Source organism: Octodon degus, unplaced genomic scaffold, assembly GCF_000260255.1.
Source record: "Octodon degus isolate 3935 unplaced genomic scaffold, OctDeg1.0 scaffold00048, whole genome shotgun sequence".
Classification (NCBI taxonomy): Eukaryota; Metazoa; Chordata; class Mammalia; order Rodentia; family Octodontidae; genus Octodon; species Octodon degus.
Window position 1 is genome coordinate 1,842,440 of NW_004524624.1, and position 15,487 is coordinate 1,857,926.

The following is a 15,487-nucleotide window of genomic DNA, read 5'->3' on the forward strand; positions in this document are numbered from 1 at the left end:
TTAAAAAAATATTTATTTATTTATTTATTTGGTACTCGGTCTCACTACATACCTCAGGCTCCTGGTGATCCTCCTGTCTCAGCATCCCCAGTGCTGGGATTACAGGCATGTGCCACCATGCCCATTTTGGGTGGCTGGCTTGGCACGGGGCATGTGGTGCCAGGGATCAAACCAGGTCCTTGCACTTGTTAGGCAGGTGCTTAGACTGCTGAACTGCCTCCTCAGCCCAAAAGTTTATAAATTATTTAATAGGAGAGAGACTTTAAAGATCTGCGACATAATTACTGTCATACTAGGTCATTGAAATTTGGAAGAAAAAATCAAAATCAAAGCAGAAACAGGTAATTGTTTTGGTTCATGTTGGATTTTCCCAGCACAATACTAGTCTCTGCTACTCTGTAAAAAACTGTTCCTTCTTTCTACAGAGCTTTCAGGTATTTGATTTACTATTTGGCATATTTAGAATCATAGAATTTTAGGACTGGAAGGGACTTATATAGTTTGATTTACTATTTGGCATATTTAGAATCATAGAATTTTAGGACTGGAAGGGACTTATATAGTTATTCTCCAAATAATAAATGAAAAGTAAGCATAAAAATAAAATGTGTTACATGGTTTTGGTCGGTTTAGTGCTCTTCCATAGAAAATAAATATCTCCTTATTGATGTGGATTTTGTTACCATATAAATGATCTTACCTGATCATTTTATCCTGAAGGATTTTGATTTAAAAAAAAAAAACACAAAACATAAAGCAGGAAACTCTAGTTGTTCATCTTTCTCTTCCCTGTCCCCTGCAAACAAGATAGGGACCTTTCAAAGTCTGCATGAGAGAAATAGGCCACTAATTGTTATTGTTGTCAGGATTAGGAGGGGGAACTTCCAAGGTCCTAGTTTCCAGAGCATGGTCACAATGCATAGGCCTTGTGCTGAGTGAGTGAGCTCTCTTTAAGAGGGAAAGATGTTAAATTATTTAATACAGGGACATTGTACAAGCTGACAGTATGTCTCATTAAGAGGAGGGCGGGGCAGGCAGCCAGGCCAGTGAGTTCTAATTGTATCTCATAATGACTCACACATGTTCAGAACAGGTGGCATGTGGACCCTTGCTGATGGAATGGAAGGGCTGGGTGTGGGCTTGATCTTGGCCCTGGCCTAATTTCCATGGGTCAGTACGTTCTTTTGAACACTGTGTCATTTCTTAGACTCTGGCTGAGGTGATGAATTGTAATTATTATTGAGCACATTCTCCCCAACAGCCAGACACAGTCACTGCAGCTTCTTAGTCCCACAGAAGAGGGCAGACCATGAGGTGCAGAGCTGACAGGGGGCATCCAGTTATCTTTGTTCTGTCATCCATCCCAGACCCACGGTTCACTGTTCTGTCCTTGAGCTGAAGGCAGTTGCTGGAAAGACCACATACACGTAAATGTGGGGTGCCTTCTTTTAGATGGCCTCTCTTGCCTTTTGCATGCTCCTTGCCTGCAACACCGCCTGTCCTTCACAATCCAGCTGACGATCCTTCCTCAGTACAGTCTTTCTGGTTCCCCAGAATAACTGTACTTTCCTGCTCTATCCCGGTAACTGATCATGTTTCTAATGATCACATTGATCATGTTTCATCTACTTGGATTTCTGGTTCTCTAGGAAGAGCATGAACTTCCTGAAGGTTGGTGTTGGTTGTTATTCTTATCTGTTGTGGGTTAACACAAGGGCAGATATACTGCATGATTACTGAACATTTAGAGTGAGCTTCTCCTTTGTTCCCTTTGCTTTCTGGTGGGATTCCTCTATCATAATCCAGGTACTGAGAACTAAGCCTGTATCCAAAAATTCCTTTCATTGGGGATTTAGGTCCTCAAACCTCTGGCAGCAGCTTCGTTCTCCTCTTTAACGTCACTCTGCCTCTGTTGGTCCCCAAGCCTCCAATAAACATGCCCAGATCATAGAAACCTACTTGGAGGGGGAAATACAACAGTAGACTAGTGTGTGGGTTCTCGATAGTAGGGGCTGGACTCCTACCAAGGGACTCATGTGCGTTGCTCGTGGTCTGAAGACAGAACTCTTCTGGTTCTTTGATCTCTCTGTCTTGTCTGTGGCATAAATATACCCTCTCTCTAAATGTGCAATACAAGAGATAGGCCCAGGGGAGGGAATTCTTAAGTGTGACACTTGGCTGAAGTGCCTCGTGGCAGCTCTTGTGTCCACTGGACAGTGTTTTGGCACTCCTGGGGGTGTGAGACTGTTCTATCAACAGCCTAGTAGTAGCAATGCTTGTTGAGAGATGAGACCTATGACCCAGGTCTCCTCAGCCTTTGAGAGTGAAGCTTAGTTGGGAGGTTTCAGTCCATGCCTTGGTGAGCCTTGGCTTTACTGATGCCTGTGACCAGAGCGGGGGAAGCTCATAGGGGATTTTAGAGGCAAGTTGTGGCTCCAGGAATGTGAGACTGCTTTGGAAGCTGCTTTTCTCTAGGTCCTTCTTACCATGGGGGAAAGGTCAATTCAGAAATTCCTCATTACACATGATAACTCTCAAATCCTGACTGTGAGACCATTAGCTTATAGTGATTAGAAAACCTTGATGGATATATTTTGGAGTCTTCAGAGAGAATTATCTGCTGTGGAAATGGTCAAAAGACTGGGATGGCAGGATGCACAGGATCCCTGGCAGAGCGGTGCTGGCAGTTCTTCAGACACAGGGAAGGGAGTCGTTATTGCTGTCCTTCCCAGATGTTCCTGGAAAGAGAGGACACAGAATGGCAGGGCCAAGAGGAACTATAGCAGCTGAACTGTGCCTCTGATGAAAATTTCATGCAGAGTCTGTGGCTGCAGGTTTTCAGAGAGAAGCCTGCTGCCAGGCTGCCACGTCCTCTGTGTGGTGCTTTGATGCTGGGCTGGATGTGCCACTTTGAACCGGGCTCCTGGGACTGCGGGTACGGACAGGTATGAGCATCAGCCCTCCTCCATTCGTGAGAGCAAAAGTCTCCTGCGCACCTGCTCTTGAGGCTGGCGGCTAGCAGCTGTCTAGGGAGCCATCTCAGCAGGTATAGGTGTGGATCAGGAAGCCAGGGCATCCTGCCTGCTCTTTTGGGGCTCCAGTGACAGATGGGCTTGCTGTCCACTTTCACAGAGAATGTGTGAGCTAAGCATTTTCATTCTTTCATTTCACAGATGGGAAAGCTGAGGCTTCAGACACAGGAATAGTTTCAAAACTGGTAATGAGAGTCCTTTGCGAGGACTCTGATTTGTGTTCTCCCTCAGTGTCTCCTGTATGCACATGATCCATTCCACAGAGTAGCCAGCCCTTTGCCCCTCTCCAGGGTCTCAAATTTTCCCACATTTCCCTTGCTTCTCTTCTCGGGGTACTGCTAAGGGAGGATGCCAGGAGCTGAAAGCGTGATTCTTGAAGTCAAACAAAACGGTGTTCAAATCCTGGTTCGGCTTCTCACTAGCTCTGTGGCCTTCTGTAGTATATTTGTCTCTTTAAGCATCAGTTTCCCTGACAACAGTGCAGGGATGGTGATTTGTGTCTGTCCTAGATGGTTACTGCAAGTGTTAAACGAAACAATCATGGTCAGGTTGGCACAGTGGTGAACACGTTCTAGCCACTCAAAGAGTGGTACTCCCATTATTACTGTAAAGAGCTTTACTAATATTACGGTTACTTTGACTTTTAAATTTGACTTCAACTTTTTAACTTGTGCTTCCATTTGATTCAAGTCCTCAGTTTTACATTAGATTTCAACCTGGCTATGGTGATCCAAGTCATGAAGTCTGCCTGTTTGTGGGGTGACTCAGGATTAGAAGATGTGGGGTGAATTCATCAGACACAGGTTGCTCCAGTACTTCTCCTCTGCAACCAGACCCATCCCTCGAAGGCCTTCCAGTACCATCCGTGCTGGTCCCAGGGGCCTGCCGCTGTCCAAGCTAGCATCACTCTGAGGGAGCTGCCCATTTCTCCTTCCTGAGAAAGCACCAGTCAGAGAGCCCGTAGCTTGAGTCTAAGGGGAAGAAGATCCAGACATGAATAGCCAGCAAGAATGGATTTGTTGTCTCTTCTCATTCAGTGGATGCTTGTTACAACTCTGTTGAAAACAGACACCCCTCTGGGAATAGAGGTCCTACCTGCAGGCCAGCAAGCTTTGCTCTTGCCCTGTCTGTGTCTCTGTTGCTGTGGTGTGGGCGGCTGGGAGTGCCAGGGGTGACGCAGATCACATTGTGGGATTCAGAGTGATGGGGGCAGGGAAAGCTTCCTAAAGAAGCCATCTTAAATTGGGGTTGGATAGAGCACTCCATGGTAGCTAATGCAAGCCATGGAAGTGTGTTTTGGGCAAAGAAGGGAGAGCATAGGAAGAACTTTGGGGGTAAGGAAACTGGGCTGTTGAAGGTCCCCAAATCAGGTCATTTATAGCTGGAAGGAAAACTGTACTGGGGTGTGATTTTCCAGGGCCTAGGCCTTGGCAGCCCTGTAAGTAAGGCTTAGTTTGAGCCTGGGAGCCACTCCAGTATTTTAAGCAGGGGAGTCATGTGATCAGTCCATCCTTTTGAAGGGCACTGTAGGGACAGGATGGAGAAGAGAATGGGAAGAGACCAAGGGAAGCAGAAAGGCTGGGCAGGGCACATGGAAGTTGTGCAGGACGAACTGAAGGCCTGAACTGAAAGAGAGACGGTCTTCATGCAGAGAAGCAGGGTAATATGGGAGAGATTTGGGGGTGAGTGTGGAGAGGACTTGATCAAAGGAAGGGGGAGAAAAGAGTTTATCCTGTGACCCGGTCTTGACTGGGCAACTGAGTGAATAGAAGTCTTTGGACTTAGTACACAGGACTCTATGTACTAAGCTGAAAACACCTCTGCTAGGCTGTGTGGGTAGAGGATGGAGATGGCTGTGGAAAGTGCCAGAAGTTGGGAAAGAGAATATCTGGCGTTCTTTACTGGCATGCTGCTTGTAGGATTAGTGTGTGACCTTGCACACTGGAAAGCCTACACGTATTCCCAAAGTGGAGGCCACATCCCAGTCCCCCGTCTGTGTCTCTTGCATCAATGACTGGAAATACCCCCCAAATTCCCCTGTTCAGCTGTCCCAGTTACTCTTCTCTTGTTGCCGGCACAAATACCCAACACTCAAAACTATTTAGCTCACAGTTACTGGAGGTTTCAGTCCATATTCAGCTGGGTCCAAGGCAGAGCAGCGCATAGCAGAAAGCAACTTTTCTTGGCGGAAAGAGTGAGAGTGCAAGGGAGAGGTAGGGGCAACGCAAGCCACTAGCTTCTCTTCCCACCTTACATTGTAATGCAAATCACCCACCCCAGGGCAGGCGCCCATCCACACCCACAGTAATCAATCACAAACTCCAGAAGCTGCTACAAGACTACATGAGGCTTTGGAGGGACACCTGTATACAAACCATAACTTCAGCCAAGGCTGGGAACAGTGACTTTCCCCAGTCTCTCAAGCTAAACCTCCCAGACAGGTCAAAGGTCAGGGGGCAAGCGGATCTGTCCTTGTGTGTGGTTTTTTGTTTTTTTTTTCTCTAAAAAGTAGCAGCTGTGTTCATGAAGACCTGCCAGGCTCTAGGGAGCTGGGGCCACTCTCAGAAAGATGACAGACCTAATTAATTTGGAATTTGTGATACTTGGACAAGACTGGGCCTCAAGCCAGTCTAATTTGTTCTTTCTGGAAAATAAAACTTCAGATGCTGTAAGATGACAAGGGCCTTGTTTGGTGCGCCAATGAGGCAGACCTGTTCGGGGCTTCTCCATCTGCTTCTTCTGGGCAAACTGATGATTATACAAATTTTTTTCCTGTTCAGACCCAGTCACCTTATTAGGACACAGTGAGCCATAATTGAAACTTTAATCTGTGTATATGGTGGGTTTATGCAATACTGTACAGTGGTTCAGAAGCCACACTTCAGCTGGGGGTGGTGATGCATGCCTGGAATCCCAGCACGCTGGAGGCTGAGGCAGGAGGATTGTTGCTAACTAGAAACCAGCTTGGGCTGCCAAGTGAGTGCAAGGCCAGCCTAAACTACAACACCATAAAATACACACACACACACACACAGTGACACACTTTAATGACCCAAACACCCAATTGGTATAGGTATTATTATTATTTTTTAATAAATATGTTGTATTTAATAGATGGGTTCACTGAACCTTATAGAGTATGCATCTGGCCTTTAAACGGATGACTGAAAATCAACTTTTTAAGTTTTATTGAGCTTTTTCTCAAGTACTCTTCATATGTGAGATTACATGAGATTAATAATCGTACACACTTAAAATATTTTGTAATTTTTTTCAGTTGCAATTGGGTTTTCTCTTGGTTCTAATTGGTAAAATTAAATGTATAAGAAGTCACGTTATTGAAATTTTATCATTTTCTAAATTTTGTTTTTATTTTATTGGTACAGGTTTGCAGTTTATGCAGTTTACAGTCTTCTGGGGAGTGGTTACATGCACGTACCACAGCTCGTATCTTTTATTTATTTATTTTTTTCGTAGACCTGGGGATTGAACTCAGGCCCCTACACTTGCCAGGCAAGCACTTATGCTACTGAGGTATCTCCCCAGCCCCTCTTGTATTTATTTATTTTTAATTTCCTTCCCCATCGCTCCCTTCCCTATTTCTCCTCCATCTGCCCCTATCCCATTTTTCATTCTTGTAGCTCACATTATACCCCATAATGTTTGCGCTAATTAAGGTTATTTATGTTGTTTCTCTGTGCCTGGTACATCCAACCACCTTGAGCCTCAGGAAGTATACATGAAAGTGTGTATCTTCTAATAACTCTATGTGACAGATAACATGCTAAGTGCCTTGCATCAATGTCACAAGTCAGTGATCAGCTTCAAGGTAGGTTCAAGTGGTCTTGTTTTTAGGGATAAAGAAAGTGACTTAGAGAAGCCCAGAGGGTTGTACAAGGCCACATAGCTGGTAACTGCCCAAGCTGGAATGTCAACCCACATCTACTTCAAGCCCTGCCCTGTGTACAGCATCTCTGATGCTTTGCATTCCATGGTGCTGTCTTTGCCTCTCCTTGGGTGTTGAGAAAGTGACTCTTACTTAGCTCAGGCAACTTGATAACTTGACTAATGAAGTTGATGGTTTTGAGTCTGGGGAGACACCCTCTGTTTTAGTGCTATGTAAGTAGAACATTATATACCTGATCAGATTCCCCAAAGAAAAACTCAAATTCAGAGTATAGTTTAAGGAGGAACTTCAGACTGAGTTTTCTCTTTGTGGGAAAAGAACAACTTAGTGGGCCACTTTTTTTCTCCCCAGGTTGGATGGACTCACAGAGGAAGATAGAAAGTCTCCAAAAAGAGAGAGCCCTGTATGGTGGCTATAATCCTTTGATGAGCTGGAGGGCCATATGAATTCAATTCATTTTACATATCTCCTAAGACTATAAATACATATATTTCTTAGGATTGAAGTTTTCTGAAACTATTTTGGAGAAGCAAGGCAAAATGATTCCCCCCTTCCCCCAGAAATGTAGAAGTTATTCTCAGTCTTGGATATCATCTTGGAATTTTTATTGAATTTTGTCTGGTCTGATGGCATAGGCAATTATACATTTGAAATTTCCACAGATGGTAATGATAGCCGAGTGCTTGAATTTCATCATGATTTTGTTAACTGTTCTTCAATAGTGCATAAATTGTTGCGCATACTCAGATTTCTCTTAGTTTTGTTTTTCTGAACCTCCGATCTTTTCCCATAAACTCCATGAATGTTGGGACCTTTTAAAAGAAATGATGGTAGGTGACTTAAGAGACAATATCTGGGTATGATGTTTCTAATGTTATAAGAATTTAAAATTAGATGCAATTATCAAAAATGTATACATTTTTCCTATTGTTTGATATGATTCTTTTATTTTTTCTCATTTATAATGCTTTCGTACTCAGGAAGTTGAGGTAGGTTTTTGATTTTTCAACTGTATGTAGACACAGTATCAAAGTAGTTGCCAAATAAAAAATGTAATTTTTCTCCTAAATCTTAAATCTCAGTGGTAGATATTTGTTTTTGTTCAGTGAACTAGTACTACACACTTTTGTTTTTCATTGGTATATCCAAGGGATGCAATTTATCAAATGCATATAAACAGTCCATTTACTGCTTTATCTTTTCTCATTAGTTACAGTACAAATATGATTGTCAGCTATTATCTGTGTTTTACTGGTGGGTTATTTATTGAAAGAGCAAAGCAACTGACATTGTTATTTTCTAAATCATTTTGTCTAAGGCCTGCAGGACTTTACACCAAATGTCAGACCAATTTATCAAAGAATTGCACTGTTTGGGATGAAAGTGATTTAGAGTGAGTGTATAAACATACGCCCACCTGTAGTTACACACACCAGTAATGGTTATGGGAAATTCACAGGGACTACAGTGATGTTAATAAAGCTGGGACACTTTACTTATATTTGATGTAATTGAACAAAGATTTATTGCATGTTATTGAGTATCTTAAGGAATAAGCAGGTGAGTAAGATGCACCCTGTCCAGAAGTAGCCCAGGTCCAGTAATGTATGTGATGGGGTAGGAGAGGGGTGATATGTGTGGGTAGAAATGGATTAACATACATGGCTCCCAGACACTGGTGGACAGGGGTCTTATGAGAAGTGTGTGGGAAGCCTCAAGGCTCTGCCCAATCAGGCAGGTGCTTGTGCCATTTGATTCAAAAGAAAGTTTGTACCTTTATGGGTTCTGATCCCACCCACAAACCAGACTTTCTTCCTAGTCTCCCCAGTTAGGTAGACTGAAAATGAAATCAGCTGGTTTGTACCAATTCCCTTAAGAGTAGTTTGACCACAGTCCCTTTATTGATCTCTTTCTAAAGGTTTTGGTTTTGGTAAAGTATACTCTGCCTCTGTGTAACATCTATAAATCTGGCCATAGCTCCCATAACCTTGCAGGAAGCACTTTTTCCTGTGTGGATTTATTTGCAGTGGATCCACACATGACCCCAGAGTGATGGCCTTGTCCTCACTGCACCTTGCCTCCTTCTGTGCTATGGTATTGCTCAAGCTTGGTCAAGACAAATGAACATCCCATTTATTTTCCAGCCTAGTAATTTGTATTATCTCAGGTACTCTTCACATGAAACTGCAGGGTTCAAACAGTTTAGCTAAAATATGTATGAGGGAGAAATTATCTGTTCCATGTAAGCTAAACATCTTTGGTCTGAGGTATCTGACGCCACGGTATATAATAAATTACACCCTCATCTTCATAATCATCAGCCAAAGCAGCTGGGTTCCCAGTGTGGCTTCAGTTTGGTTCTTCCCCCTAGCTCTTCCTCAGAGTTGGAGCTGAAATAGGTATATCTTGAAAGAAAAATCCCTGGAGAATATTTGAGCTAAATTGTATCAGCTGTTAGCTGTGGCATAGGAAAAGAAAATTCATGTTCCTACTGAAAATGAGCTGGAATCATGGACTTTCTCATTGATTAGGCTCATATGAAGGGGCTTAATCACCTACATTGTAAGAGGAATATTTTGGCATCATTTTATATTAAGCAGACTTAAAGATATCTTTGAAGGATGCATTATAAGTGGAAGTATGGGGCTGGGGAGATAACTCAGTGGTCTAAGTGCCAGGTGCGTGCCTGGTAAGCTTGAAGACCTGGAGTCAATCCCTGGCACCACATGCCACATGCCCCACCCCTAGGTGTGCTGAGCTGGCCACCAAGACCAGGCATGGTGACATATGCCTGTAATCTCAGTGCTGAAGAGAATGAAACAGAAGGATCATTACAAGTCTGAGCTTCATAGTGAAACCCTGTGCCAAAAACATAAAAATAAGTCCAAGTGTGTGTGTGTGTGTGTGTGTGTGTGTGTGTGTGTGTGCATTTGTGTGCGTATGTTGGTGTTACTGAGTATTAAACCCAGAACCTTTACACTGAGCTATATCCTAATCCACAGCCCATTAATTTTTTTTTTTTTTTTTTAGCATTAAGACAATGTCTCTGTAAATTAAGTTACCTTGCCTGGACTTGAACTTATGATATTCTTGTCTCAGCCTCTCAGGATGTGGAATTAAAGATGTGCTTCATGCCCAGAATGCTCTTCATATGTATAATCATCAGATAATATTTGTAGGAGACACTGAGGATAACAAAACTATGCATAGTGGTAGCATAGAACCCAAGCACATACCCCATATACTTTAAATCATCTTTAGGCTCCTCATAATATCTAATAAAATTGTATGAGCTTTATAAACAATTGTTACAACATATTATTTATGGAATAATGACAAGGATAAAATCTGTGTTTAACAATTTTTCAAATGTTTTACAGTATGACTATTATATATTAATATATCTTCACTAATGTCTATTATATATATGATATATGTGGCTGTCTCTCTGTATCTCTTTATATCTCTGTATCTCTATCTTTCTGTCTGTGTCTGTCTGTCTGTCTGTCTCTCTCTCTCTCTCTCTCTTTCTCTGTGCCTCTCACTCCCCATCCATCCATCCATCCATCCATTCATCCATCCATCCAGGTTTTCTTTCCGATTGATGCTGACCAGTACAGATTCTATCTCTGAAGTAGTTGAACCCATAGTTATTTTCTTTGCAAACAGCTGCAGGGAGCCAATATTGTATAGAATTCAGTCCTATGTAGTGGAATATTTAGTTAGTGAGACAAATGGAAAAATATGGTTTTATCTGTTCTCAACTACAGAGGATAAAGAAATAGTGATAGCCATAACCACTACCAGTATCTGATTCTGCTTTGCCACCAGTATCATATCTGTCCTTTTTCCTCATTCTGGGCACATAATGATTCATCACTTTTTTATGCTAGCCTTCATGTAGACTTTCAGGACTTCTCAGGATGTTTTCTGCTGCCCCAGCATGCTTCATGATTTTAGACATCAGTCAGTAGGCTCGAGTTTGAGCCACTGTTTAAATTGATTGTTTCTTCCAGACTTCTAACAATTCTAAAATAGAGTTGGCCAAGTTTTACTTGTGACTTGGTATAGAGAAATGGAATCAGCCTTTCTTCATAAGCGTTCGCTAGAATTTAGAGCAAGACTGTTCTTCACTCTGCCTTGTAAGAGACCTGGCACAATTACAGTCTGCAGCATAGTCCATTAAAATACATGTAAAGTAGCATTGCTATCTTTCAGTGCTCAACCTGTGAAATGCAGTAATGGGAGTAACTGGATTTAATAAATGACTGTATTTAGATCTGCATCTTTTTGGTCTGGATTATATTTAAAATTAGTAGGATATTTGTAACTCTTTTCTTTAAAGTTACATTTTTAGATAAAATTATAAATCAAGAGGCCAACTCAAGCAGATACTTACCAGTAAAGTTTCCTGTCCAGTTTGCCTTTCACCACATTCTGAATTTCCACAGGCTGCAACTTTCTTAGGCCAGAACAAGATCAGACATAAGGGCTCTGAAAGGCCTGCACTTCGCTGGACTGACCTGTAAAGTCTGTAGAGCAGAAACATAATTTCATGTAATTCCTACTTCCTAGAGTGGGGACTTAAAGATTCAACAACAAAACATACTCTACGTGTTTCTATTCCAATAGAAAGTAAGACTATAGAAAGGCTTAGCTAGTAGCACTTGGCTCTTGGGCCCTGGAGAGGTAACTACCTTTGGCATTGGTAGAGTGTTGGTTCAGGCCTACCAACAGTTGTTCTTGTGTTTTTCCAGCATACTGATTGTTAGGTGGAACACAAGAAAGAGCAGATTCTTAGGAGGTAAAGCTCTGCATGGGGTCTTCTTTTATCTTTGGCTTTTTGCACATGAATTCAGTTGCTGCCTCACCAGAAATCCTCCCAGACATGGGTGAATGAATCAGAGCAGCCCCAGCCTACTGAACTTCTGTGTGGCTAATAAGTGTAGCACAGTATTCATGAGAATGCCTACTTCTCATGCTCTGCTTTTGGCATAATGACTGCTACAAAACCTGTTCCCTAGTGCTTAGTGGTCATCACCAGGGGCTGTTGTAGAGTGTTTCATACACACTCCTGGCCTTAGTCATGCTGGCTCCTGATAGGGGGTCTTCTATCAGCTAGAACCAAGTTCATAACAAAGGTTTGATCACCTCCTGGCTCATTGGCTTTTGCTTTGACAGTCTTCTACTTTCCCAAGGCAGGGTAGAGGCCATCAGGTACTGGGAATAATTTTCTGTCTCTGCTTGGCCTTGCTGGTCAAGGGGGCTGTTTGCAAAACTAATTTTGCGCAATGAATTCTCACTAAAGGTGTACTTTCACATTTCGCAATAATTAGGTGCTATTATTACATTTGCAATGAGTTTTACATGTTCTAATGGAGATAACCTGCTTTTAGAGGCTTTATACTTAAAACTGTGATTTTTTTCCCCCAAGAAATATGTGCAAATGGTAATTATAGTTAATCTGGAAAATGACAAAGTCCAGAGTAAGGCTTCATGTTCCATCCAAGTTATAAAATATGTTGAAATCATTAGGGAATAGTCCATTCTTGAGATTTGATACAACCTTTCTTTGACATCAAAGAGAATGTGACATGTGAAATTTAAAGGACTTGTCTTTGGCTCCAGTCCTGTCCTGTTGGACACACATCTTAAGCTTCCAAGGGCTTCCATGTCCTAACACAGCACACATCAGTAGAAAACACTTTATAAGATTCCACATGCTCTCCTCTATGTGAAGAGAGCATGGATGAACCATGGTAAGAAGGATGCATGCACTGTTTGTTATTTTTTCTTCTAGTGGCAACAATAAGGTCATCTGAGGTTATTGTCTTCTTACCTTTGTTTGTAGTAACAGATTCACTTGGTGGTAGGCATGGTTGTATAAGGCTAAGGTTATAGTGGCCATCAAACTGAGAAATCAAGTTCTATTTCCTACATATCATCCATCCCCTTAATGCAAAATCATTTAATGCTGTTTACCTTGTTTAGACAGAACAATTCCAAAACATTCAGATTATCTTTAAAATAAAAAATGGCGAGGGATATTGCCAAAAGTTTGTTTTAAACTTTCTCAGTGTTATTTCACTGTGTAGATACCAAAGGCTCCCTAACCAGTTGGGTACAAGGATAGTAAGGCCCTAAAATTAAGGCCACAGCAAAGTGGGCCAATTCCTTGGGGTTAAAAATAGTTTACTGCTGCATCTCTGTGCTCTGGAGGAACCTGTTCATGTTTATTCATGCTCTGGAAAGTGAAATCACTGGCCAAGAAGCAATATGTTCTGCTTTTACTCTAAATGCAGTTTCCTACAATCTATTTAAGGGCTTAGGTGAACTAACCAGGATCTAATAAAGCCAGGTAATTGAACAACACAGAGGCTGATAAAATTCACAGGAGATTTTGCTGGAGATCAACTGCAGCAGGAGACAGCATGGACAATAATTTAAACTAATTGTGCACTTTGATGTACATTAACTTCTCCAGAAGAGAAATAGAGGCCTAATTTTGTGAGAATGTCTGCATCATGCTGAGTTTCTGGACCAAGCCCTCACATTTTATAAACTGGATATTAACTAAAAAGAGGCCAATTCCCTAAGGTATGGGGATGATGTCTAGGAATGACAGACATCTTCTCATGGCAAGCTGCTCAGTTTTGCTGACTCTGTGTGTGTGTGTGTGTGTGTGTGTGTGTGTGTGTATGTGTATGTTGGGGACTAATGGGACTTATGCAGGCCCAGGAAGGATCAAGTGAGCACACAGTAGAGATTTGGGAGGATGGACAGAGCTGTTAGAAGGGAAGAGGTTAATATGCCTATGATGCAGTGGCCTAGGCAACTGCAAGGTAATGAATTCCCCAGCCTCAGATCAACTGATACATGGTGCATGCAAGAAAGACCTGGCATGAATACATCAGGGTGGCCAGGCTTTGTTTTCCATCCTTCCACATACACAGAACAATGATATAAAGCTAAACATAGGCCAGTGGTCAGTTCTCACATTTGAATGAGTCTGTGCTTTTATGTTTAGTGAGCGTTGCAACTCTGGAACTGTGCACCACAAAATACATGTCTCCATATAAAAATAAATGTTAACAGTTGCATTATTGGCTATTACAAGCACAGAGGCTTAATCATAGGCCAAAGTGGCCAGGCATCACCTACTGTATCAGGGATGGCATACATGTTGCACTCACTTGAAAGGGGTCTGGGCGTCTGTGTGAAGCCAAGAAGCACAGTGCTCTTTTCCATATGGAGTGAAATGTTTAAGTTGTTTCCTATGTTTAAGATGTAGAGTTTGAATGAAAGGAATTTGAAAAGCAAATAGATATTTTTGATTGCACCTTAATACCTGTTTGGGGAAAGATATCTAAGCTAAATGTTTTCCTTTGTGTTTTGGGAAATGGGGAGAAAGACAAATTTTTATACAGTTATGTGAGAAGCCTCCTGAAATCTGACCTTTGCTTTATATTTTTTTGCTTTTGTAGGATGATTATTTCAGAAACTGGAATCCCAACAAGCCCTTTGACCAAGGTAAAGGATGCAACATTTCTTTCTGTGTAGTCCAAGGGAAATGCTGTCTTACTGTTTTCTTCCTTGTGTTCCAGGTTAATTCTCCCAGCACAGCCTACTAGCTGTGTCTTATTTTATTGACTTTGGGGACTGAATTGAGTGGAGTGGTAGAAATTATTTTATAAAATTAGATTTGTCTGAGGTTATGACTAGGACAGATTTAAACAATTTTTAAATTGAATTGACCAGTACAATTATTGATTTTGTTTGAAAAATAGTGAAATGGTTATCAGACTAACATGGCAAACTGCAGCGCTGAATTTAGTGTTTTGGTTCCCAGAAGATACTATGTCTAGAGTTGTTCCCCAAACCACATGAACCATAACAATGAAACTTTTCTCCTAAAAAACAAAGGTTAATCCTGGGATATTTTTAAGGGCAATGATGTTTTATTTATTTATTTATTTATTTTTATAAAAAAACTTCTTCGTGGTTATTAAACATAAGCTTGTTTCAGTATTGACTCACTGACTACTTGAGGTTAAGTCTGGTTCTCAGAAGGCCTTTTCAACCAGCCCAGCAAGCACAGACTTAGGAAGGTTGTTGTAAATCACTAATTGTGTCCTTGTGTGAGTTATTTAGGATGCAGTGAAGACCCGCCATGAATCCTGTTTTTCTTCCCCTTGTCCCATGAGGGCCTTCTGTTGGTGTGGACCTTACTGCTGAATTTGATGGTAGATTGTACTTGAAATGCATGTATGTAATGAATTCTGAAACTCTGAGGAAAAATATTGCCTACATGTCTCAAAGTGCTTATGCGTCTCAGGATTGGCTTCAGTTCCAAGAAATGAGTATTTGATGCGATTATGCTGGTCAACTTGGAGGGAGGCATTGACCTGTAATGTTGCACAGAATGCCTCCTTCTGCCTCCTTCATTCAGCTTTGTTGTGCTGCTGGATCATTCCCTATAGGCTCTGGTTTTCTTACCAGCACACTTGGTGTTAAATTTTTCACATATATATTTATCTTATACATTGAA

The 15,487-nt window shown here is 41.7% G+C and overlaps 1 protein-coding gene across 1 annotated transcript in view; it reads left to right on the forward strand.

The window, feature by feature from the left end:
• The window catches only part of Spock1 (SPARC/osteonectin, cwcv and kazal like domains proteoglycan 1), a 570,527-nt gene that overhangs the window by 239,921 nt on the left and 315,119 nt on the right, over positions 1-15,487 (forward strand). The window contains exon 3 of the mRNA XM_004632236.2: positions 14,424-14,469. Coding sequence (XP_004632293.1) covers positions 14,424-14,469 — 46 coding nt within the window. The remainder of the gene's footprint in view (positions 1-14,423; positions 14,470-15,487) is intronic.